This window comes from Rana temporaria, chromosome 1, assembly GCF_905171775.1.
Source record: "Rana temporaria chromosome 1, aRanTem1.1, whole genome shotgun sequence".
Lineage (NCBI taxonomy): Eukaryota > Metazoa > Chordata > Amphibia > Anura > Ranidae > Rana > Rana temporaria.
The window spans coordinates 356,300,261-356,325,412 of NC_053489.1; the positions used below are offsets into that span (position 1 = coordinate 356,300,261).

Here is a 25,152-nt window from a genome sequence, read left to right on the forward strand (position 1 = left end):
GTTTCTACTTAGTAGAGGAGGAGACAATCTGTCTCTACTCCCCTGTCAGAACAGGGATTTGTGTGTTTACATACACAAATCCCCATTCTGGCTCTCGTGCCCCTGATTGTGGAGCCTGCTATGGCTCTTAAAGTATGACAGCAGCAGGTCGGCAAGTAGTTAAAATATGCCTCTAAACATCCTAATGTGCATGGACACATATAGGGGGTTATTTACTAAAGTAAAACATGTTTGTGTTTTAACCCCTTTGAGACTGTGCTACGGCCAAACTTTGCCAGGTGGCCGTCATAAGAAATCCCACCGTGCACGCGGCGGTGCCTGTGCTCCCAGTGTGGCATGCATCGGCAGTGATCAAATTTACACAGGGGACATCTGCACTGACAATTGGGGCACTGCCCATCATCCTCATCATCATAACCCTGATTATCAGTGCAGCACCACCAGTGCTGCCAATCTGTGCCCATCAGTAATGCCTGTCGGTGCCAATCAGCGCCGCCTATCCGTGATGCCTATCAGTGTCACCTGTCAATGCCGCCTATTAGTGCCCATCAGTACTGTCTATCAGTGCTGCCCATCAGGGTCACCCACCAGTGCACCCATCAGTGCCACCCATCAGTGCCGGTGATCTGCCGAGCTGGTTCCGGCTATCGTGAAAGTTCCTGCGCAGGCGCAATGTGATCTGCCGAGATGGTTTCCGGCTAACGGGAAAGTTCCTTCAAGGACTGCGCAGGCGCAAACTTGCCAACGGAAATCTCGGGGCATCATCCAGGGCGACGTGGATTTCGAGGTAAGTGGCCAGTCGGCCTCACGTCCTCGCTGCGCTCGGACGGCTCGCTCGGCTTCCTGGCTCTTTTTTTAACATCCTCCAATCCACAAGGATGTTAAAGAATGAGCCTGGATGCCGGGCGAGGTTCGGAGATTTCCGTCGGCAAGTTTGCGCCTGCGCAGTCCTTGAAGGAACTTCCCAGTTAGGGGAACCTTAAGGACAAGTCACCGGCCATGAATGCAGCCTCACCAGTGCAGCCTATCAGTGCCCTTTAGAGCAGCCTATCAGTGCAGCATATCAGTGCCTATCAGTGCAGCCTATCAGTGCCCATCAGTGCAGGATATCAGTGCAGCCTCATCAGTGAAGGAAAAAAATTACTTATTCACACAATTTTATAACAGAAACTAAGAATAACTTTATTTTTCAACATTTTCAGGTCTTTTTTCAATTTAACAAAAATGGTTAAAAATAAATAAATACATTTACCTTTAGTATCAATTTAAAGCTACCCTGTTCAGAAAGACATCTAGAGGATTATCTTTCTGATCTCCTTCTGAAAATACTTGTTTCCTGGCTATTTTATTACATTCTGAGTCACAGATCCAAAAAAAAACATGCTGAAAACCCATAACCCACTAACCAGTGACTCAGACAGCCTTGTGACCAGTACATTTGATTAACAGTCAGGAAATTACCATGTACTGAAGGAGATCAGTAGCAGCCCTTTTATTAATGGCAAGTTTACTTTACATTGAAGATATTAATTTAGCAAAAAGCCTTATATGTCCAGTTATTTATTTTATTGGATGACATGGGGAGTAGAGGGATCGTCAACTGTTGCACCATTTCACAGCCATTGTCTGGTGCTCTCTCTATTCCCATGCAGCTGCTTCTGTCTGACACAAGGAATCACATGACTGGACCAGAGCAGGCTGAAAAATAGGTAAGTGTATATATAGTACATATTTTTTATACAGGTAGTGCATGTGTCGGGAGGGGGAGGAAGCTTTTTTTTTTAACCTAGTTAGGCTTTAACTGATGTTCTACTTTAAACACTTGACAACCGGCCCATAGCTGAATGACGGCTAAAGGGCAGTTCGATAACTCTGAGAGGGCGTACATTGATGTCCTCCAAGAAACACGCTCCTGGGCACCCCCTGGGGCGTGCACACGGGAGCAACCGTGAAAACCAGGTCCAGAGGACCCGGCGCATCACGGATCACGGTAAATGGCGGCTCACAGCGGAGCGATCACATGTAAACAAACCGGTGTGATATCTGGTTCCTCTCTCCCCTCTCCGTACAGCGTGAGCGAAAAGGGGAGAGATCGGATGCAGCAGCGATGTGGGCTGCATGTGTAGTGCCCACAGCGCTGCTCAGTGACAATTGCAGCCTCAGCCAGCCAGCCATCCATACTCAGCAATCCCACCATCCATACCCAGCCATCCCACCATCCATTCTCAGCCATCCCGCCATCCATACTCCCGCCATCCATACTCAGCCATCCCAACATCCATACTCATCCATCCTTCCATCCATACTCACCCATCCCTCTGTCATAATTATCCACCCATCCATGCTCAGCCATCCATACTCAGCAATACTCATCCATCCATCCATGCTCAGCCATCCCATCCACCCCCAGCCATACTCAGCCATACTCAGCCGTACCTAGCCATACTCAGCGATACTAAGTCTTACCCAGCCATACTCTGTGATACCCAGCCAGGGCCGGACTGGGAGTAAAAACCAGCCCTGGAAAAAATGTCATACCAGCCCCATAGCATTATTATACCAGCCCAACATAATAACGTCATTATTTTCTTGTTCATGAAAGGGAAAACCATAAAGCACATTTGAAGAGTGTATTATATATACTGTATTTATTGGCGTATAACACTCACTTTTTTACCCTGAAAAAAGAGGGTAAACTGTGGCTGCATGTTATACGCAGGGGGCAGTGAAACTTCCCTCTTAAAGTTAGGGTGCGTGTTATACACCTGTGCGTGTTATATGCCGATAAATACGGTAGATAAGACAGATATGAAAGCACATAGGGCTAGGGATAGATAGATAGATAGAGAGATAGATAGATATATATATATATATCAGAAATTCCAGTTAAGAGTTAAAACCATGCCAGGGGCTACGGGCATGGTACTGGAGATGCCAGGGGCTGCGGGCATGGTACAGGAGGAGATGTCAAGATGGCAGAGGCTGCGGGCATGGTACAGGAGATGTCAGAGGATTCAGGCATGGTACAGAAGATGTCAGAGGTTGTGGGGATGGTACAGGAGATGGTTAGAGCCTGAGGACATGATACTAAAGATGGTAAGATATGTAGACATGATACAGGAGATGGTCAGAGAATGCAGACATGGTACAAGAGATCAATGCAGCCTCAACAGCGCCATCAAATGTAGCCTCACTGTACCCATCATTGCAGCCACACTGTGCCCATCATTGCAGCCTCACTGTGCCCATCATCGCAGCCTGACCGTGCCCATCATTGCAGCCTAACCGTGCCCATCATCGCAGCCTGACCGTGCCCATCATCGCAGCCTCACCGTGCCCATAATGCAGTCTCACAGTTGAACTGATTGGACTACCCATTGTTTTGTATGGGGAGGCGAATGTAAACAAACGTGTCCATTTACACCTGCCTGCATCCGCTCTAGCAGATTGGATGACAGTCAGACCGGTCCATAGAGAACAGCAGTCTGTGACCGTGTCCACTCTGCACAAGTGTCATCCGCCTGCTCAGCAGGCATCAGCGGAGAGTTCCCCCACTGAGCAGGTGGATTTGCTTGGCAGAGTCTGTCCATGTGAAAGGGCTCTAAGGGAGAGCTCTGTGGACTGTAATGTAAAGGGAAACTGATGTAAGGGCCAGTTCACACCACACGCAGTTCCGTACAGTTTTGTGCGTATTTTTTCTGCGGTAAAAATGCATGCACAGTGTTTTCCATGTATTCCAATGGCTCTAGTTCACACCATGTAGTCAGTTTCCGGTGCAGAAACTGACTGCATGGTGTGAACTAGAGCCAACAAAAGCCATTAGAATACATGGAAAAAACTGTACATGCATTTTGTGCAGAAAAAAAGCAAACGGAACTGCGTCTGGAGTGAACTGGCCCAAAGAGGTACTCTTGGAATCCTGATGTAAGGGGGTCTCTGATCAGCAAAGCCCCCACGTACATCAGAGTTCCCCTTTACATCACAGGCGAAATGAGAGGGGGGGGGGGGGGACATTTCCCTTACCATAAATGAAGGCTTGGGCCCTGGATTGGTCAGCAAACAAGGCCTACTAGTCTGTACTATACATATACATAGGCTGGCAGAGCATGCTGGGGCTTGTAGTGCACCACACTAGGGAAACCCTAGTGGGCTGCTGTGTTGGTTGAGGGACTCTGGAGGTGACAATACACTTTGTTCAGCCCCATCAATGACTGACCCACCTGTGTGCGGCTTTCTTTTCATTCACTGAGAAGTTTCATTAGGAAGCAAGGCGATTGGCTGACCTGGAGAGCTGTGGATCCTCTGCGGAGGGTTGCAGCATCCATATTACAAGCTGTCCTTCCCTCCACTATCTAACTGCTGCAGGCTGCTGGAGTTTCTCTTTGGGAAGCACGGAGGAGCTGCCGAGGATTGGAATGTGGGCGGGGCCACAGGGACACACACGAGGGGGGTGAGAGGAGAAGATCCTGCTCTCTGTATCCTTTTTTTCTCTCCTGTCCGACTCCGTGTGAGGAGGGGGGGGGGGGGCGTTCTGTCAGTGCGGGGTCCAAGCATAACTGAAGCCAGCAACCCTGAAGCCACATTACTAGCTTTTTCCCCAACCCCCCCCCCCCCCCACAGCAGACACGAGCTGGTCTAGGAGGAGGGGGGCACTTTTCAAACAGTACCGCGGCCAAAGTCTTCACACAGCAGACACAGGCAGCTCGCAAACACACAGCGGGGGATGCCCGCTGACTCTGTGTGAGTGTGACGTGTAGTGGAGGAGGAGAGAGCGGATCGCTGCGCTGCAGCCACAGCGTAAGCCCAAAGCAGCCTCAGGGCAGGCAGCCTACCGGGAGATGTCCCGGGATCCCGGTAGGCCAGTCCGGCCCTGTACCCAGCCATACCCTGCGATACCCAGCCATATCCAGTCGTACCCAGGCATACCCAGCCATACTTGGCGATACTCAGCCATACCCAGCCATTCTCGGCGATACCCAGCCGTACCTAGCCATACTCGGTGATACCCAGCCGTACCCAGCCATACTCGGCGATACTCAGCCATACACAGCCATACTCAGCCATACTCGTCGATACCCAGCCATACCCAGTCATGCTCAGCCATACTCGATTGTATTCGGCCTCTGTATGTGGCCAGCCTGTGAAAGTCTCCCACATGTGGTATCGCCGTACTCATTAGGAGTAGCAGAATCTATTTTGGGGTGTCATTTTTGGTATGTACATGCTATTTGTTAGAAATATTGCATAAATGGACAACTTTGTGTTAAAAAAAAAAAATGCGTTTTAACCACTTGCCACCCAGGCCAATTCTGACATTTCTCTCCTACAAATGAGAAAAATCATCATTTAATTGCTAGAACTTTGTATCTTGCAGGGTATTTGCGCAGCAATTTTTCAAAAACGCTTTTTTGTGTTTTAAAAAAACAAAACAGTAAAGTTAGCCCAATTTTTTTGTATAATGTGAAAGATGAAGTTACGAAGTCACACTTCAAAATTTCGCACGCTCGTGGAATGGTGCCAAACTTGGCTACTTAAAAATCCCCATAGGTGACGCTTTAACATTTTTTACTGGTCACATGTTTTGAGTTACAGAGGAGGTCTAGGGCCAAAATTATTGATCTTGCTCTAACGTTTGCGGCAATACCTCACATGTGTGGTTTGAACACCGTTTTTATATGTGGGTAGGACTTGCGTTTGCGTTCGCTTCTGCATGCGAGCACACGGTGTCAGGGGCGCTTAAAATTTTTTAATTTTTTTATTGTTCATTTTAATTTATTTATTTTAGTTTGACACTTTTTTCCCCCCAAAAAATTTTTGATCACTTTTATTCCTATTACAAGGAATATAAACATCCCTTGTAATAGGAATATGGCATGACAGGTCCTCTTTACAGTGAGATGTGGGGTCAATAAGACCCCACATCTCACCTCTAGGCTGGGAAGCCTGAAATAAAAAAAACGATCCTGGCTTCCCAGCCGAGGCGCCGCTGTTTGTTTGAATAGGCCAGGCGTGATCTCATAACATTGCGCCCGGCCTCCGACGATCTTAGAGACTTCGGCGACTATCTGGTCTGCCGGAAATCTCTACGAAAAACATCTGGGGACGGCGGATCCTGTCTCTGACTCACCGATCGTATTGGTGAGTCGGTAGAATCACCGGAGAGTGGCTGGAGGGGGGGGACGTCCCCCCTCGCCTCCTGTAAGAATGATCAAGCGGCGGAACAGCCGCTATGATTGTTCTTATTGTGTAGGGAATCACCGGCTGAAAAAGCTGATATCTGAATGATGCCTGTAGCTGCACCCATCATTCAGATATCCCTGCACAAATTCATGGACATCATATGAGGGCCGGCGGGCGGGAAGTGGTTAATTTTCTTTCCACATACAGGAAAAAAATTACATGCTCAAAAGATTCTTTATGCCTCAGATTATACGTCGGGGTGTTTTCTTTCCAAAATGGGGTCATTTTTGGGGCATTTCCATGGTCCTGGTGCTCCAGGGCCTTCAAAAGTGTAAGGCTCCTCTCACACTTATTTCAGGCGTTTTAGCGCTAAAAATAGCACATAAATAACGCCTGAAATACTCTTGTCCCAGCATTCTCAATGTGAAAGCCCAAGGGCTTTCACACTGAGGTGATGCGCTGGCGGGAGTAAAAAAAATCTCCTGCAAGCAGCGTCTTTGGAGCGGTGAGAGTAGCGCTGTGTATACCGCTCCTTCACCGCTCCTTCCCATTGAAAACAATGGGACACTGTGGTAATACCGCCGGCAATGCGCCTCTGCAGAGGCGGTATTAACCCTTTTTCGCCCTTTAGCGGTGGTTAATACCGCACCGCTTGCGGCCGAATACCGTGGCAATTCTGTCGGTATAGCGCTGCTAAAAATATCGGCGCTATACCGCCACCGCACATCCTGCCACAGTGTGAAAGGGGCCTTAGAGGTAGTCAGGAAATTAGATGTGTAATTTATGCTCCAAAACGCCTGATGGTGCTCCCTGCATGTTGGGCCTCTGTATGTGGCCACGCTGTGTAAAATTCTCACACATATGGTATCGCCATACTCTGGAGTAATAGCAGAATGTGTTTTGGGGTGTATTTTGTGGTATGCATATGCTGTGTGTGAGAAATAACATGCTAATATGGCAATTTTGTGAAAAAAATCTTGATTTTGCAAAGAATTGTGGGAAAAAATTCACCATCCCTCATACTAAATACCTTGGAATGTCTTATTTCCAAAAAGGGGTCATTTGGGGGGTATTTGGACTTTTCTGGCACGTTAAGGTCTCAAGAAATGAGATCAGTACTTCAATTTTCAGATATTGGCACCATAGCTTGTATAACTTTCACAAAGACCAAATAATATACACCGATTTGTACTTATTTTTTACCAAAGATATGTAGCAGTATAAATAGCAGTATAAATTTTGCCCAAAATTTATGAAGAAAAATTACTAATTTGCTAAATTTTATAACAGAAGCGAAGAAAAATTAATTTTTTTATAGAACTTTCAGTACCACCAAAAGAAAGCTCTATGTGTGTGAAAAAAAGGAAAAAAATGTCATATGGGTAAAATGTTGCATGACTGAGTAATTGTCATTCAAAATGTGAGAGCACCGAAAGCTGAAAATTGGTCTGGTTAGGAAGGGGGTTTAAGTGCCCAGTGGTCAAGTGGTTAATACATATGCCAGCATTTTGCTGCCTCTACACAAGTGACATAATTCCTATAGATGACGTGATCATCATTCAATACGAGCAGACCTGGCTGGATCATGTGACAATCACCTCCTGTTCACAAGCTGTCTAAGAATACAGCTCTGAGCATGTAAACCTTCTCTCTATTGTCAGCCTAATCAACTGATTATTATACAAACTAGATTTACCTGTTACATCATCAGCTAGTTTGATGGATAATCAGAAAACATTTGATGGCTTTTATAAAAATGAAAAAAAAAGGAAGTAAAGTTTCACTTTGTAAAGAATACCCAATCACATGCAAGGGAAATTAACAAAACAGGTATTTTACTTGCACATGATTGAATGTTGGAAGTCAGCAAAGCTTCACCTCATTCTCTAATGCCCCGTACACACCATCACTTTATGTGATGAAAAAAAACAACGTTTTTAAAAACGTCACTTTAAATGACCGTGTGTGGGGGAAAACGTTGTTTTATGTCTTCTGAAAAACGACCAAAAAATGTTGTTTTTCAAAACGTTGTTTTTTACTTCACAGAAAATGTCGTTTTTTTTTCATCACATAAAGTGATGGTGTGTATGCGGCATAAGCTCTAGAGGAAATTCCCTTGTCACGTTAGGACAGAAAGTCAGGCTAGGACAGGAAGTGTTAGGACCACAAAACTCCCCCCTCTCCATAACATAGCAGGGGTGTTTTGCAGTGGCGGCCCATTTATTACTGGTGCCCAGGCGTCGCCCCCTCTCTCCAGCCACTCCCATATGACTAATGGATAGATTAATGCATAGCATGAATCTTTCCAAGGCCACCACCTATTCAAGCGGCCGGCCAATTTACGGACGCCGGTCATCTGAATTACAGCGGCGGGGGTGTATTTTTGAAGCACCTGATTAGAGCCATAGGTTCAATTATCATTGAAAGTGAAAATAAAATAAAATCCCAAATTTAGTGGGGACACTAGTTCTGGTGACCTTGGGTTCCCAAGGAATTTCCCTAATTTGCAGGGATTTTCTCTCCCTTCCTGTTTGACTGTGGGACAGGACATAAAGGGAAACTTCTGCAATGAGACGCAGATGACAAAAAAAAACCCTCCCTTGCTCTACCCAAAATGAAAAAAAAATGTTCCTATAGTTCTACTTTCATTGCAAGGATTTACATCTACCTTAAACTTCCCTACAAAATGATGTTAATCATTTTTGTAGCTGGAAAAAAAAAAACACTAGCTTTGTTTTGATGCCTTGGGCTCCTTTCCACTCCATTGGAGTCTGCCTGCTTAGCAGGGAATCTGTCCGCTGAGCCCCGCTTATGTAGAGCGGACACAGACACAGCCTGTTCTCCTCTATGAGTGGTTGGATGTAAACCGCCTGTCTGATTACACCCGACTGCCATCCGATTCACCAGATGGATGGGGGATGTCTGTTTTTAGTAGATTGGATGTTGGCAGGTATGAAGTGATACATGTTTGTTTACACCCTCTGCTCCATAGAGGCGACTGAAGAACTGACAGGTGGACCTGATCGGCCCGCTAGTGTGAAAGGGGCCTTAGGACTTGTTAGATTAAAGGCGTTGTAAACCCTCAGGGTTTTTCACCTTAAAGGGTCACTAAAGGAAAAAAAAAATGTTGTTTAAAATAACAAACATCTTGCTGGACGCAGCGAAGTCCTGTATTCCAATTTTATGGAAAACCACGACCCAGCCAACTATAGCCGAGTGGATTAGACGGGTGGACGAAGTAAGCAGACTAGAGGACTTGATCTTAACCAGCCATAACAGACAAGAACAGTATAAAATGACCTGGCAACACTGGAATTTCTTTAAGTACTCCAACGAAGGGCAACTACTACGGGGGGAAGCGGGTTTAGACCCGCCCGGCCCCCACCCTACCGCAACTGCTCCAAACTAATCTTTAGCCGCACTCTTTAAGAGACAGCGGTCTACTGTAAACACTACGTGTCGACCCATGTCCGTGGGTTGCCTTCTCCACCCCCCTCCCCTCTCTGCCTTTTCTCCCCCCCTCCCCGTGCCTGACCCCCCCTATTCCTCTGTTATAAATAAAAAAATAGAAAAAAAAAAATAACAAACATGTTATACTTACCTCCACTGTGCAGTTCGTTTGGCACACGTCTTCTGGGGTCCCTCTGCGGCTGTCTCTGGTCGTCCCTGCACGAACTACACACGTTCATGCTACAGAGCTCCCATTGTGTGTAGTCAGTGCGGGCGCGCTCCCGTGATATCACTAGGCCCCGCCCCTCTGCGCGCCGCGTCACTGGATGTGATTGACAGCAGCACCAGCCAATGGCTGCGCTGCTCTCAATCCATCCGCTCTAGCCAATCAGCAGCCAGGCTGAGCGGCGAAGAGGATCTCGGGACCGAGCGCGGGACTTTCGAGGGGTCATGGAAGTATAACGGGGGGCCGGGGGGGGGGGGGGGCGGTATACTCTGAAGTTTTTTAACTTAAGGTGAAAAAAACGTTTTCCTTTACAACTCCTTTAATGCATCTATGCATTAAAGGCTAAGTTCACTTTTTTTATTTTTTATTCCAGCTCCCTTATGCACCAATATAGCATTCATGTACTTTTTTTCCAAAAATATCAAAGCTTTCCATTATATCCACAGACACGTACCTTACTGTCCTCCATCCATGATTCAAAACGGAGGTAAGTATGACATGTTTGTTTAAAAAAAAAAAAAAAAAAGAGAAAACCTATACATACACTTTAAGGTGAAAAACCTTTGGTGGTACAACTCTTTCGCCAAAAGTTAGAAAAAAGGGAAAAACAAAACAAAAAAAACCCACAAAGTTCTGCTTACCAAGTTGCCAGTGTCAGCTGAGAAAGGAATTGTGCAAATTTTATCAAGCCTGCATATTACGCAGTTAGAATGAAATCATCATTTGCATTTAGTAGCTGTTGGTGCTCAGACAGACAGATACATATTCCAAAAACCCAATCTTCTACAAAAAAATACACTGACCAAGTACAATTCAAATTTTGCTTTAGAAGCGAAAATGTTTTTGACATGTATTGTGTAACTTATCCTAAAGTTAAAAAGAATAAAGGAATGACAGTGGGAGCTCAGAGAGATGTGGAAAAGTATGGCTAGCAATGGCAATGCAACACAATATAAGTTTAAAGCTATGCAAACAGTACATGTAGTCAAGTTGTCAGGAAATACAAAAGATTTCAGTTGAAACTGTCTGACAATCTGACAGTGTATTTTGTTAAAACAACTGAACTGATAGGAAAAGACAGATGTAAAGTCGATAAGTCTGGGTAGAAGACAATGCCTAGCTCCTAGTGCTCTCTGCTTATAACTGGTGCCATGTTTAATCGCCTATGGGTAGCTGCCTTGACATGCATTGAAAGTGTAATGAGAAATGATGTGCAATACCCTAAAGCAATTAGTCATAATAGTCATCCATTTTTCTGGCTACTATAAACTATGGAAGTGACGCAAATGAAATATGATTGGGTATTAGAGAAAACTAAGATATGATCGCTAATTATGGGTTACCACACAGCATTTTTCATCGTTCCATGCCATTAAATAAATCAGTTTTCTTGCAAGTTAGTCATGTTTTCGTCATTACCTTAGTGTAGACCCCCCAGGATAGCTCTGTCTCGGTAACCATGACCACAATACCAAACATTCCAAAAATAAGTGCGTAATCACTGAGCCTTTTCCTCTTCTCGAACAGGGCTCTGCGATGACCCAATTTGTAGCCAACGTTTTGGTTTTTCTTTTGGCCCCGGTGGCTACCATCATCTCCTCCTCGTAGGCTGCGGTGCGATGCTTTGAGTGGGTCATTTTTGTTTACAACCACTTCAATCCCTGGACTGTGTAAGGTCTGCAGGGGTTGGGTCTCTGGGTCTGCCTCATGGAGATTTCTCCTGGAGGAGCTCAGGCTGCTGAGGGGTCGTGGGATCCCCCCGTTGTATCTGCAGCTGTTCATGGCTATGTCCGAAAAACGGTTGGACTTTCTGAAGGATACTTCTGGACCATCATGACTGATGGGCTGTAGGTCAACGTTCCCCTACAGGAAAACATAAAGAAACAAGATACTTCAGAAATTATCCAAATAGGATGCATATACTCTATCTTATTATTTTACCTGTTGTAAAATTAAACTTCTAAAAGAAAACCTGTCATTAAACAGACAGACATAACAGTTACCTTTGCTTTCCTCTTTTTCTCTAAATGCTGGTTGCCTGGATCTCAATTTGACCTCCTTGCTTCAGCACGTTGAGTTGCTGGCCCAGAAGAAGTCCCCATATAAGAGTTTCTGACTCTCCTGATCTGTATACGTAATCCTGGTCAGGGACTTAGAAAAGTACTGAAGCCAGTAAATCTGCATGAAAACCAGGCAATAGCATTTTTACAAGAAGACCAAAAACGGCAGCCCCTTATTACTCTCATAACAAGTGTAAATACTTATTCACAGAATGGCATTTATTTATCTTTTACCTTTAATTAAAACAAAGATTAAAACCCTACAACATGCAAACTTTTGATTTGGTTTGGTTTTATTAGGATATATTGAAGAAGAGTTAAAGCTTCAGTTGGGTATTATTTCTATATGTATACTGTACCTATTGAAAGATGTCCTCTCATTTCCTGTCAGGACAGGAAGTGATGGAAAATACACATTAAAGCAGAGTAGGGATGGGTTTGAATAGCAGAAAATGTTCTATTGCTACCTTTTCTTTTTGTCCTGGTGACAACTGCTCCCCCTATTACTTGCCCTAAAGTCACAGGAACATGAAGCAAGGGGAAAACTCCCCATGGGGTCACAGATAGAAATAACCTGACATGAACCTAAACTCATTCCCACCTTATCCAAAACGATATAGAAACTGCAGTTAAGCTTTTAATATGGTTTTCCCAGTCAAACACAAATGTAACTCTACATCAAACATTACGGCACCACAGAAACAAAGGATTTACAGACATTTGTGCAAAGAAGTATCTCTACTTTATATGTGATGCTTGAAGTACTTGTGTACAGGAATAAGGTGACAGTTTGGGGTCAGGGGAGTTTAGTAAAATTAAGTGTTGGATGGGTGAGAAGTGTTTGTGTGAAAGAGGGCACTAGGCTCATTCTTTTATGCCAAGGTGGAACATTTTGAGAATGTTCCATGAGGTGGGGAAACAAGATTGATCTAAGGCCTCGTACACACGACGGAGTTTCTCGGCAAAAACCAGCAAGAAAGTTGCTGGTATTTTTTTTTTGCCGAGGAAACCGGTCGTGTGTACACTTTTCTACGAGGAAACTGTCGAGGATCTCTTCGAGCCAAAAAGAGAGCATGTCTTCTTTTTCCTCGACGGGAATGGGGAAATTTGGTTAGCCAAGATCCTTGACAGCCTAACAAGGAACTCGACGAGCAAAACGATGTGTTTCGCTCGTCGAGTTTCTCGGTCGTGTGTACGAGGCTTCATGCTTGTGTAGTTTCTAGGTGTTCATGAAGTTAGCAATTAAAACAAAGGATTGGACACATATCGGTTGTGAATTTCAGTGTATGTAGCACTTACTGTATATGGTACACATTTGACAAATAATAATCGTGTGATAAAGAGAAACTCTATGGGGCTGCTTTACTAAAAGCAAATAGGCTTTTCACTTTTTCGTGAGAATTTTCCCTTAAAGGAGAAGTTTGTGATTTATTGTCCCCTGCCAGCTCTGCAGCGAGAACTGAGTGATAAAACACTGCTGATCGATCAGTTCTCTCCCTCTGCTCTGAGCAGAGAGCTGTGACTGTCAGTCAGCATCTCTCTGCTCTCCCCTCCAGCGCTGTGGAGGGTGCAGGAGAGTATAGCTCAGGCTCTCAGCAGATCACTAAGAGGCTGAGCCAGATGCCAGTCCAGGCATCTGGGTGGATATCGACCATATGGTCAAGATCTTTCCCCAGCCTGGAGCCACTGAGTGAGAACTGCACTCCCGTGATCCTTTGAGAAGTAAAAAGCTTTGGCCATACTTCTCCTTTAACTAAGAGAATGTGCGGTAAATTCACTTTGCAAAGCACACCCAATCAGGTGCAAAGGAAATAAAAGAAAATTGTATTTTTGCTGGAACATGCTGAACATGATTGGATGATGGATATCAGCAGAGCTTCACCTTACTCACTAGGCTAAGAGAAAATCCCCTTGCAAAGTACATTGTCTATTTACCTTTAATAAACCCTAGTGCGTCTTTTCTTTCTTAATCAATTTAAGGTATGAAAAGACTGTAGCAAAAAATGATAAACATTTTGATGAATAAGCTGTTGCTATAGTGTTGAACAACGCAGTTAGTATTGATGTTTCCAAGAATTTTATTTCAGATGGAATCCCTTTTCTGCCAAGATGGAAAGATGGGTTAATTTGCCTTCCTTTCAAGGCATTTACCATAACCACCATCTAAATGAAACATTGTCAAATTTCCAGATACGAAATGATTCCTTATAAATTATATGGGTATTAGGGTCGGTTCACACTGCTGCGAATTCTATTGCGAATTTCATACGTTGCGATGGCTCAAATTTGCAAGTCATTTTACTAACTTAGTTTTCCATGAGTGCCATTCACATCAATGCATTGTGAATCTAAGCTGCGTTAAAAAAGGGTCCTGTGTGAGTTTGATCCATGTGCGATGCAAATTCAGCTTATTAGACTGTCACTCCCTGAAATCGCGGCCGCGAAATCGTGGTAAAATCGCGTGATTTTGAAGTCACAGTAGTGTGAACCGGCCCTTAATTATTTGGATTAGTTACACCCTTTAGTAAAATTTGCATGCTTTTTCAGCAGTGGGAAAACACCCATTTTGAAGACTTAGGCCCGGTTCACACTGATGCGAGTTTATAACGAATGTGATGCGTCAAAAACATTCTAAATTCGCATGTCATCCATAAAGTCACTGGGCTAGATTCACAGAGAGTTACGCCAGCGTATCAGTAGATACGCTGTCGTAACTCTGAATCTACGCCGTCGTAAATTTAAGCGTATTCTGGAAACCAGATACGCTTAAATTAGGCTAAGATACGAGCGGCGTAAGTCTCCTACGCCGTCGTATCTTAGGGTGCATATTTACGCTGGCCACTAGGTGGTGCTTCCGTCGATTTCAGCGTAGAATATGCAAATGAGCTGGATACGCCAGTTCAAAAACGTATGTGCGCCCGGCGGATTTTTTTACGTCGTTTGCGTAAGGCTTTTTACGGCGTAACGTTACTCCTGCTATATGAGGCTATAATGTTAAGTATGGACGTCGTTCCCGCGTTGAATTTTGAAAATTTGACGTCGTTTGCGTAAGTCGTTCGCGACTAGGGCTTTGCGTAAATTACGTTCACGTCGAAAGCATTGACTTTTTGCGACGTGATTAGGAGCATGCGCACTGGGATACGTGCACGGCCGGCGCATGCGCCGTTCGTGAGAAACGTCATTTACGTGGGGTCATGTTTTATTTACATAAAACACGCCCACCTCTTGACAATTTGAATTCGGCACGCTTACGCCGGCAGATTTACGCTACGCCGCCGCAACTTACGGAGCAAGTGCTTTGTGAATACTGCACTTGCCTTTCTAAATTGTGGCGGTGTAGCGTAAATAACATACGCTACGCCCGCACAAATTTACGTCGCCGTACCTGAATCTATCCCATTGTTCTCAATGACATTCGTTCACATACATGCATTGCGATTCCTCTACGAATGCGATACGAGTTTACAGCGTTGTGTTGCGAATTTAGTCTCCGTAGACATTAATGTAAATCATTCTGGAATCGCATTGATGGTTCACATATGTGCGAATTCCACCACACTACTCCCCACAAAAAAACAGGAAATACACAGGTTACCACCTTTTTTTTTTCTTACATTATGATTCCATTGGCTAGAACATCAATCGCAGAATATCCAACTCCTGAAATTCACTGGGAAATCGCGGTAAAATTGCGGTACAATCGCTGTAAAATCGTACCTCACACAGGACAAAAAACTGAACAAGTTTGCAACGCAGCAGTGTGAACCGAGCTTTAATCTACGTGTCTGTTTTGCCTTACGCGGTTCTCCAGGCCAAAGTATTTTTTTAAGTTTTGGATATATATATATATATATATATATATATATATATATATATATATATATATATATATATATCCTGGTGCGAACAGCCAGTGGTAATAAACAATTATTATTTTTTCAGTATATTTCCGCAGTGATGTGAGACTCTGGACAACAGCTGCATAAAGCATTTAGTTGCTGTTTTTTTCAGGTAAGGTGTCAAAATCAGTTATTGACTTTGAAGGGATAACTACTTTTCACACCTATGATTGCAAATGACATCTTCCACTCCAAGACAACGATGTGAAACAACACTGGTGCCATGTTTAAAAAAAAATAGGATCACGAAAACACACACCAGTATCTGGCTTTATATTGTACTGTGCCCCTTCTAAATAAAAGCAGAATAGTACTGTACATCCCCTGTACATTTTTTTTTTTTTTTTTTATAGATTTCACTACTCAGTTTTATGATGCACACATTGGGCCAGATCCACGTAGATCGGCGTAATTTTAAGCAGGCGTAGCGTATCGTAGTTAAGCTACGCCGCCGCTACTTTGAGAAGCAAGTGCTGTATTCACAAAGCACTTGCGTCTAAAGTTACGGCGGCGTAGCGTAAATGTGTCGGCGTAAGGGCGCGGAATTCAAATGACAAAGATGTGGGCGTGTTTTATGTTATTTCAACTTGACCCCACGTAAATTACGTTTTTTTTTAACGGCGCATGCGCCGTCCGTGGGGGTATCCCAGTGCGCATGCTCGAAATCACGTCGCAAATAGTCAATGCTTTCGACGTGAACGTAATTTACACAAAGTCCTATTTGCGAACGTTTTACGCAAACGACGTACACGACGGAAAATTCGACGCTGGCCTGACGTCCATACTTAACATTGCGTACGCCTCATAGACCCAGGGGTAACGTTACACCGAAAAAAGCCTTACGTAAACGACGTAAAAAAATGCGCCGGCCGGATGTACGTTCTGAGAATCGGCGTATCTAGATAATTTGCATACTCTACGCGTAAATCAACGGAAGCGCCACCTAGCGGCCAGCGTAAATATGCACCTAAGATCGGACGGCGTACTAAGACGTACGTCAGTCGGATCTAGCCCACATTCAGGCGTATCTTGTTTTGTGGACACAAAACAAAGATACGACGGGGCATCCTAGAAGTTACGCGGCGTATTAATAGATACGCCGACGTAACTTCTTTGTGGATCTGGCCCATTGCCTATACGAAGGCACAATTTTAGAAGATTAAGCTTTACAATAGGCAATGCAAGGATATCCCAGAATAATGTTATATAATAACAATATACAGCAGATTGGGATCTGTGCTTATATATATATCATAGGCGTGCGCACAGGGTGTGCCAGGTGTGTCTGGGCACACCCTATTCATTCTGTGCTGAACAGATTCCTTCTGCTGCTTGGCTGCAAAAGGGACTGGGGAATCTCTGTCTTAAAAGTGAGACATCAGGGGTCTGTTTAGACCTCTGATATCTCGCCAAAGACCCCCAGTGGAGCTCCTAAAAAAATTGTATAAAAAATAATATTAATAATAATATATTATTAAATTAAATTGTAAAAAATAAACTACTGACATCAATCTCTCCCTACTGACCCTATCCACTGCTCCACTGATTATATATATATATATATATATATATATATATATATATATATATTGAGATTTGGGTGCACCCTAATGCCATGGTCTGTGCACACCTATGATATATATATATATGAAGGTGCAAGCCATCTATAAGGAGGGTGGTCTAAAGATCTGTACACCGCGGTACTGTTCTTTAGGAAGATCATAGCACAAACATGTGTGTTCGGTTCAGATTGGCCAGGGGTGTCTGCAGAGATCTAGATGTCTACACACTTCCTATAACCATGTGTTATTTTTAATCCTACTATAATCAGTTGGATCAGTAGCAGTCAGCTCCTATCATACATAGGCACCTACATGAAAACATGAAAAAACATGAAAAATGTATATACTGGTACATAGACCGTAGGTTGTGATGATAATAGATATTTTACAATTTAAAGAATACAAGTATTGCAGCAGATAAATTGACGGATTAAATGGGATTGTGGATGATAGATTCTTATGTACGGTATATGGCGACACAAAATATGAAATGCAGTCATTCAATTGTAACGTTATTCATATATAGAGTCATAGCAGCTGCAGTACTGCAAACCAGCTTCCTTGTCATGCCAGCAACAACCTTTCCTTTACCCAGTGTTCACTAAAGCTGCATTACAGCAAAGCAGATAGGTGCCCTTGTTTACTGTGTACTCATCTACAGTAGCTCACAAAAGTGAGTACACCGGCACCCCTCACATTTTTGTAAATATTTTATACCTTCTTATGTGACAACACTGAAGAAATTACACTTTGCTACAATGTAAAGTAGTGAGTGTACAGCTTGTATAACAGTGTAAATTTGCAGTCCCTTCAAAATAACAACACACAGCCATTAAAGGAAAACTGAAGGTTCAGTTAAAAAAACTAAAAATAACATATCATACTTACCTCCACTTACCTCCAATTACCTTAAGTGGCCCCAATCCTCCTGTTCTGGGGTCCCACGGCAGCTCTCGCTGCTCCTCCCCGCATCAGATAACACCCTCTGGGAAGCTCTGTCCCGAGTGGTTACCTTGCGGGCGTGCTCCCGTGTGATACACTCAGCATACATAGCCGCCGAGTGTATGACTCGGCCCCGCCCCCGGCAGCTGCATCATTGGATTTGATTGACAGCATCAGGAGCCAATGGCTGCACTGCTATCAATCTATCCAATGAAGAGCCGACAAGACCTGGGGAATGCAATGTGGGATCGCGCCCACGGAAATTCTGGGCTGAGGTAAGCTCAGGGGGGCGGAGAGTGCAAGGTGTTTTTTCACCTTAATCCATAGGATGCATTAAGGTAAAAAAACACAAGGGTTTACAACCCCTTTAATGTCTAAACAGCTGGCAACAAAAGTGAGTACACCCCTAAGTGAAAGTATCCAAATTGGGGCATTTTCCCTCCCCGGTGTCATGTGACTCGTTAGTGTTACAGGGTCTCAGGTGTGAACGGGGAGCAGGTGTGTTAAATTTGGTGTTATTGCTCTCACTCTCTCATAATGGTCACTGGAAGTTCAACAAGGCACCTCATGGCAAAGAACCCTCAGATGATCTGAAAAAAAGAATTGTTGCTCTACATAAAGATGACCTAGGCTATAAGAAAATTGCCAAGACCCTGAAACTGAGCTGCAGCAGGGTTTGCCAAGACCATACAGCGGTTTAACCACATAAGACCCGGACCATTATGCAGGTTAAGGACCTTGCCCCTTTTTGCGATTCGGCACTGCGTCGCTTTAACTGACAATTGCGTGGTCGTGCGACGTGGCTCCCAAACAAAATTGGCTTCCTTTTTTCCCACAAATAGAGCTTTCTTTTGGTGGTATTTGATCACCTCTGTGGTTCTAATTTTTTGCGCTATAAACAAAAATAGAGCGGCAAATTTGAAAAAAAATCTATATTTTCTACTTTTTGCTATAATAAATATCCCCAAAAAAGATATAAAAAAATATTTTTTTTCCTCAGTTTAGGCCGATACGTATTCTTCTACCTATATTTGGTAAAAAAAAATCGCAATAAGCGTTTATCGATTGGTTTGCGCAAAATTTATAGCGTTTACAAAATAGGAGATAGTTTTATGGCATTTTTATTAATATTTTTTTTTTTTTACTACTAATGACGGCGATCAGCGATTTTTTTCGTGACTGCGACATTATGGCGGACACATCGGATACTTTTGACACATTTTTGGGACCATTGTCATTTTCACAGCGAAAAGTGCTATAAAAATGCACTGATTACTGTGAAAATGACAATGGCAGTGAAGGGGTTAACCACTAGGTGGCGCTAAGGGGTTAAGCGTGCCCTAAGGGAGTGATTCTTACTGTGACGTCACTGATCGTCTTTCCCTATATCCCTATCCCATATCCCTATATACCGGCGGCGAACAGGTCCCGCGGGCGCGGTCACAGAGCTTCGGACCGGGTCGTGCGCGTGCTGGGCTCTTAACCACTTAAGGACCACCGCATGTACATATACGTCCACAATATGGCACGTACAGGCACATGGGCGTATAGGTACGTCCTCGCCTATTAGCGGGTGGGGGGTCCGATCGGGACCCCCCCCGCTACATGCGGAGGTCGGGTCCGCTCGGGGAGCGATCCGGGACCACGGCGCGGCTATTTGTTTATAGCCGCTCCGTCGCGATCGCTCCCCGGAGCTGAAGAACGAGGAGAGCCGTGTGTAAACACGGCTTCCCCGTCCTTCACTATGGCGGCGCATCGATCGCGTCATTCCCTTTATAGGGAAGACACGATCGATGACGTCATTCCTACAGCCACACCCCCAAACAGTTGTAAACACATACTAGGTGCACCCTAACTCCTACAGCGCCACCTGTGGTTAACTCCCAAACTGCAACTGTCATTTTCACAATAAAGAATGCAATTTAAATGCATTTTTTGCTGTGAAAATGACAATGGTCCCAAAAATGTGTCAAAATTGTCCGAAGTGTCCGCCATAATGTCGCAGTCACGAAAAAAATTGCTGATCGCCGCCATTAGTAGTAAAAAAAAAAAAAAATGCAATAAAACTATCCCCTATTTTGTAAACACTATAAATTTTGCGCAAACCAATCGATAAACGCTTATTGCGATTTTTTTTACTAAAAATAGGTAGAAGAATACGTATCGGCCTAAACTGAGGAAAAAAAATGTTTTTATATATGTTTTTGGGGGATATTTATTACAGCAAAAAGTAAAAAATATTGCTTTTTTTTCAAAATTGTCGCTCTATTTTTGTTTATAGCGCAAAAACTAAAAACCGCAGATGTGATCAAATACCACCAAAAGAAAGCTCTATTTGTGGGGAAAAAAGGACGCCAATTTTGTTTGGGAGCCACGTCGCACGACCGCGCAATTGTCTGTTAAAGCGACGCAGTCCCGAACTGTAAAAACACCTTGGGTCTTTAGGCTGCATATTGGTCCGGGGCTTAAGTGGTTAAAGGCAACGTACAGGTACATGCCTGTGACCAGCCGTGCCATTCTGCCGACGTAAATGTGCAGGAGGCGGCCCTTAAGTGGTTAACAGGAAAGGTTCCACCCAGAACAGGCCTCGCCATGGTCGGCCAAAGAAGTTGAGTGCACGTGCTCAGCGTCATATCCAGAGGTTGTCCTTGGGAAATAGACTTATGAGTGCTGCCAGCATTGCTACAGAGTTTGAAAAGGGGGGAGGTCAGCCTGTCAGTGCGCAGACCATACGCCGCACACTGCATCAAATTGGTCTGCAGGCTGTCGTCCCAGAAGGAAGCCTCTTCTAAAGATGATGCACAAGACAAAAAAAAACCGCAAAAAGTTTGCTGAAGACAACCAGACTAAGGACATGGATTACTTGAACCATGTCCTGTGGTCTGATGAGACCAAGATAAACGTATTTGGTTCAGATGGTCTCAAGCGTGTGTGGTGACAACCAGGTGAGGAATATAAAGACAAGTGTGCCTACAGTCAAGCATGGTGGTGGGAGTGTCATAGTTTGAGGCTGCATGAGTGCTGCCGGCACTGGGGAGCTACAGTTTATTGAGGGAACCATGAATGCCAACATGTACTGTGACATACTGAAGCAGAGCATGATCTCCTCCCTTCGGAGACTGGGCTGCTGGGCAGTATTCCAACATGATAACGACCCCCAAACACACCTCCAAGATGACCACTGCCTTACTAAAGAAGCTTAGGGTAAAGGTGATTGACTGGCAAAGCATGTCTCCAGACCTAAACCCTATTGATCATCTGTGGGGCATCCTCAAACGAAAGGTCTCCAACATCCACCAGCTCTGTGATGTCATCATGGAGGAGTGGAAGAGGACTCCAGTGGCAACCTGTGAAGCTCTGGTGAACTCCATGCCCAAGAGGGTTAAGGCAGTGCTGGAAAATAACGGTGGCCACACAAAATATTGACACTTTGGGCCCAATTTGGACATTTTAACTTAGGGGTGTACTCACATTTGTTGCCAGTGGTTTAAACATTATTGGCTGAGTGTTGCGTTATTTTGAGGGGAAAGCACATTTACACTGTTATACAAGCTGTACACTCACTACTTTACATTGTAGCAAAGTGTCATTTCTTCAGTGTTGTCACATGAAAAGATAGAATAAAATATTTACAAAAATGTGAGGGGTGTACTCACTTTTGGGAGATACTGTGCGGATTTCATCCAGGACCATAATTGCCAAGTATTTTTGAGCCAGTGCCTAGGGTAGCAGAATATAAGAGCAATGACGCAATAGGGTTGATTTTCTAAAGGCAAATCCACTCTGCACTACAAGTGTACTGCAAGTGCCGTCGCTGTAAATCTGAGGAGAAGATTTGAAATGAGGGGAAGCTCTGCTGATTTTATCATCTTATCATGTACAAGCAAAAAAGCTTTTTTTTATTTTCCTTGCATGTCCCCCTCAGATCTACAGCGACTGCACTTACAAGTGCACATCCAAGTGCACTTGCAGTGCAAAGTGGAGTTGCCTTTAGTAAATAAATCCCAATGTTTATCATTTCTACTTCTTATTTGTTATTCGTGTCACTTCTAAAAAATGTGGAAAATTCCAACAGCAGTACTGAAAGGTAAAGGGGATACCGTGACCGCAGAGAGGAGTCTTGAAACTCTCAAGTCGTTCTCTGAAGAATTTTGACTGGTAGGCTGTATGTTCCAATAGTAGCTCTGCACACAATGCGGACAGCAAACTGCCTCCAATAGTCCATGGAGGGGGCAATGAACCCAGGGATATAACCAATCACATGTGCCTAGAGCAGGGGTCTCCATACTTTTCAAGCTAAGGGCCAGTTTACTGTCTTTCAGACTTAAGGGAGGCCGGATTCTGACCAGTGGGGGTAGAAAATTCCCCAGGGCCGAGCATCATTGAAAATAAACATGGCCCCAGTGTCGGTGAGCAGTAGGTGGAGGAATAGTGAATTCTCTTGTACATCCACTGTATAGTAATCAGTGCCGGGACAAGGTCATCCAGTGTCAAGAGTGAAGATGGCAAACTGTGCCCCCCTGCTCCACCACCGGGTGAAGGAGGGGATGGGGCTAATAGCATGCCACACAATGCGGTGAAACAGTGCTGAAAAAAAAATCCTCAGTTTAGGCCGATACGTATTCTTCTACATATTTCTGGTAAAAAAAAATCGCAAAAAGCGTATATTGATTGGTTTGCGTAAAACTTATAGGGTCTACAAAATAGGGGATAGATTTATAGCACGCGCCCCCTAGTGGGTTTTAAAGGCGCAACGTCATATGACGTCCACCCAGAATAACAGTCTTCCTCGGCGGGCAGTTGACAAGTGATTAATATTGGCACACAAACATAAGGCAGTGGCAAAAGAAAAATTAATAATGTATCAGCATCTGTGGGGTGACTGAAAAGAAAAATTGTTCCAGCATCGGTGGTGTCACTGAGAGGAAAAAAATGTCCAATGACTGGTAGTGTCACTGCAAGGAAAAAATGTCCCATCATCTGTGGTTTCACTAGAAAGAAAAGGGCTCCAAGGAACGGAGGAGGCCGTGAGGGAAGGTCTAGGGCTGAGTTGCCCCCTTACCCTCCCGGTTCAGACCAGAAATGAAGGCAGCAACTCCTTCTTCCCATCTCTGGTCATGTGATATGTCACATGACAAGGGGGATAGAAAACAGGGCAGCCTGCTTTCACTCCCCAGCAGCTCCATACTGAGATGGAGGTGTGTTCCTAAAAGACCCCCCCTAAAAAAGAGAGCAGAATCCTCTCTCCAGCAGCTATTAAGACCCCTGCTCCTTCTGACAGGAGTGACAATGCTGAGTCGGCTGGGGCTGCTAGTATTACATCCAAGGTGGTGACACCCACCAGAAGTCTCAGGCCCCGTACACACGGCCGAGGAACTCGACGTGCCAAACACATCGAGTTCCTCGGCATGTTCAGTCCTGGAGCCGCCGAGGAGCTCGGCGGGCCGAGTTCTCCCATAGAACAACGAGGAAATAGAGAACATGTTCTCTATTTCCTCGCCGAGGTCCTCGTCGGCTTCCTCGGCCGAAAGTGTACACACGGCCGGGTTTCTCGGCAGAATTCAGTTCTGAACCGAGTTTCTGGCTGAATTCTGCCGAGAAACTCGGTCGTGTGTACGGGGCCTCAGGCCTTGTACACACGACCATTTTCCTTGACAGAATCCATCAAGAAACTTGGTGGCAGAGCTTTTTTGCCGAGGAAAACGGTCATGTATATGTTTTTCATCGAGAAAACTGTCGAGGAACTCGATGAGAAAAAAAGAGAACAAGTTCTCTTTTTCCTCGTCGGGAGTCTCAATTTCCTCGTCGTGTTCCTCGTCAGGCTGGTTTTCAACGAGAAACACGTTCGTGTGTATGCTTAGGAACCCGCACATGCTCAGAAGGGTGGCGCCAGTGGAATCAAACTTCCCCTTTATAGTGCCGTCGTACGTGTTTTACGTAACCGCTTTTGAGAACTACGAGATTTTGTCTTGACAGTGTGTACGCAAAGAAAGCTTGTCAAGTTTCTCGACAAGCCTAACAAGGAACTCGTCGAGGAAAACGTTGTTTACGACGAGTTCCTCGGTTGTGTGTACGAGGCTTCAGACGTTTGCATGTCTACTCAAGGGAGGCATTTATAGGTAAATAGTATACATAAAATATGTTAAACATGCATATAATCTCATTATTGTAAGGCCCCTTTGTACTTTCCTATTGTGAGGTAAAGGGTAATATTTTTATCAGTACGGTTAAAGGGTAAGAATTAATGATGCCACTAGATGTTCCTATACTTCAGTAGGTGGTTGTGCATACCTCCCAACATTTAAAAAGTCAACTGCGGGACAGTTGTTGAGCGGGGGGAGGGATTGGAGTTGTTTTTTTGACCAGGGAGGGGGGGTCGAAGTTGTTGAGCGGGGGGGGGGGGGGGTTGAGTCGAGGTTGTTGAGCGGGGGAAGGGGGGCGAAGTGGATGCCTCTCACCTTTGCACAGCATGTCACACCTCCCTCAGCAGTCATCTCATCGACACGCCGCAGTACATTCAGCTATGCCCGCCTCCTCCAGTAGTACGGCTGCCATTCAGCTCGGCCCGCCTCCTCCTATAGGCTGCCATTCAGCTCCACCCGCCTCCTTCAGCAGAACTGCCCATTCGGCTCCACCCCGCCTCCTCCTACAGTACTGAGCAGGGGGGGACTGCGGGAATATGCAGTCAGTGCGGAATAATCCCGCAGAATCCGTGCTTGTTGGGAGGTATGGGTTGTGGACTGCTCTTTATGAGGGGGTGTGGTTCAGGGGGTAAAAATAGCAAGATCGGAGGAGCCCATGATTATTTTTTTTATTTAAAGTGGAAGTCCATG

At 44.7% G+C, this 25,152-nt stretch overlaps 1 protein-coding gene across 4 annotated transcripts in view; it reads right to left on the minus strand.

Annotated features, from left to right (window-relative positions):
• Positions 1-25,152, minus strand: part of KCNN1 (potassium calcium-activated channel subfamily N member 1) — a 237,724-nt gene that overhangs the window by 201,185 nt on the left and 11,387 nt on the right. For 3 of the 4 annotated variants that reach the window (XM_040321348.1, XM_040321355.1, XM_040321353.1), the window contains exon 2: positions 11,276-11,719. In XM_040321348.1, the coding sequence (XP_040177282.1) occupies positions 11,276-11,719 (444 nt within the window). Of the gene's footprint in view, positions 1-11,275; positions 11,720-11,859; positions 12,012-25,152 lie in introns of those variants that run through there. The other variant, XM_040321357.1, reaches the window with a different exon arrangement.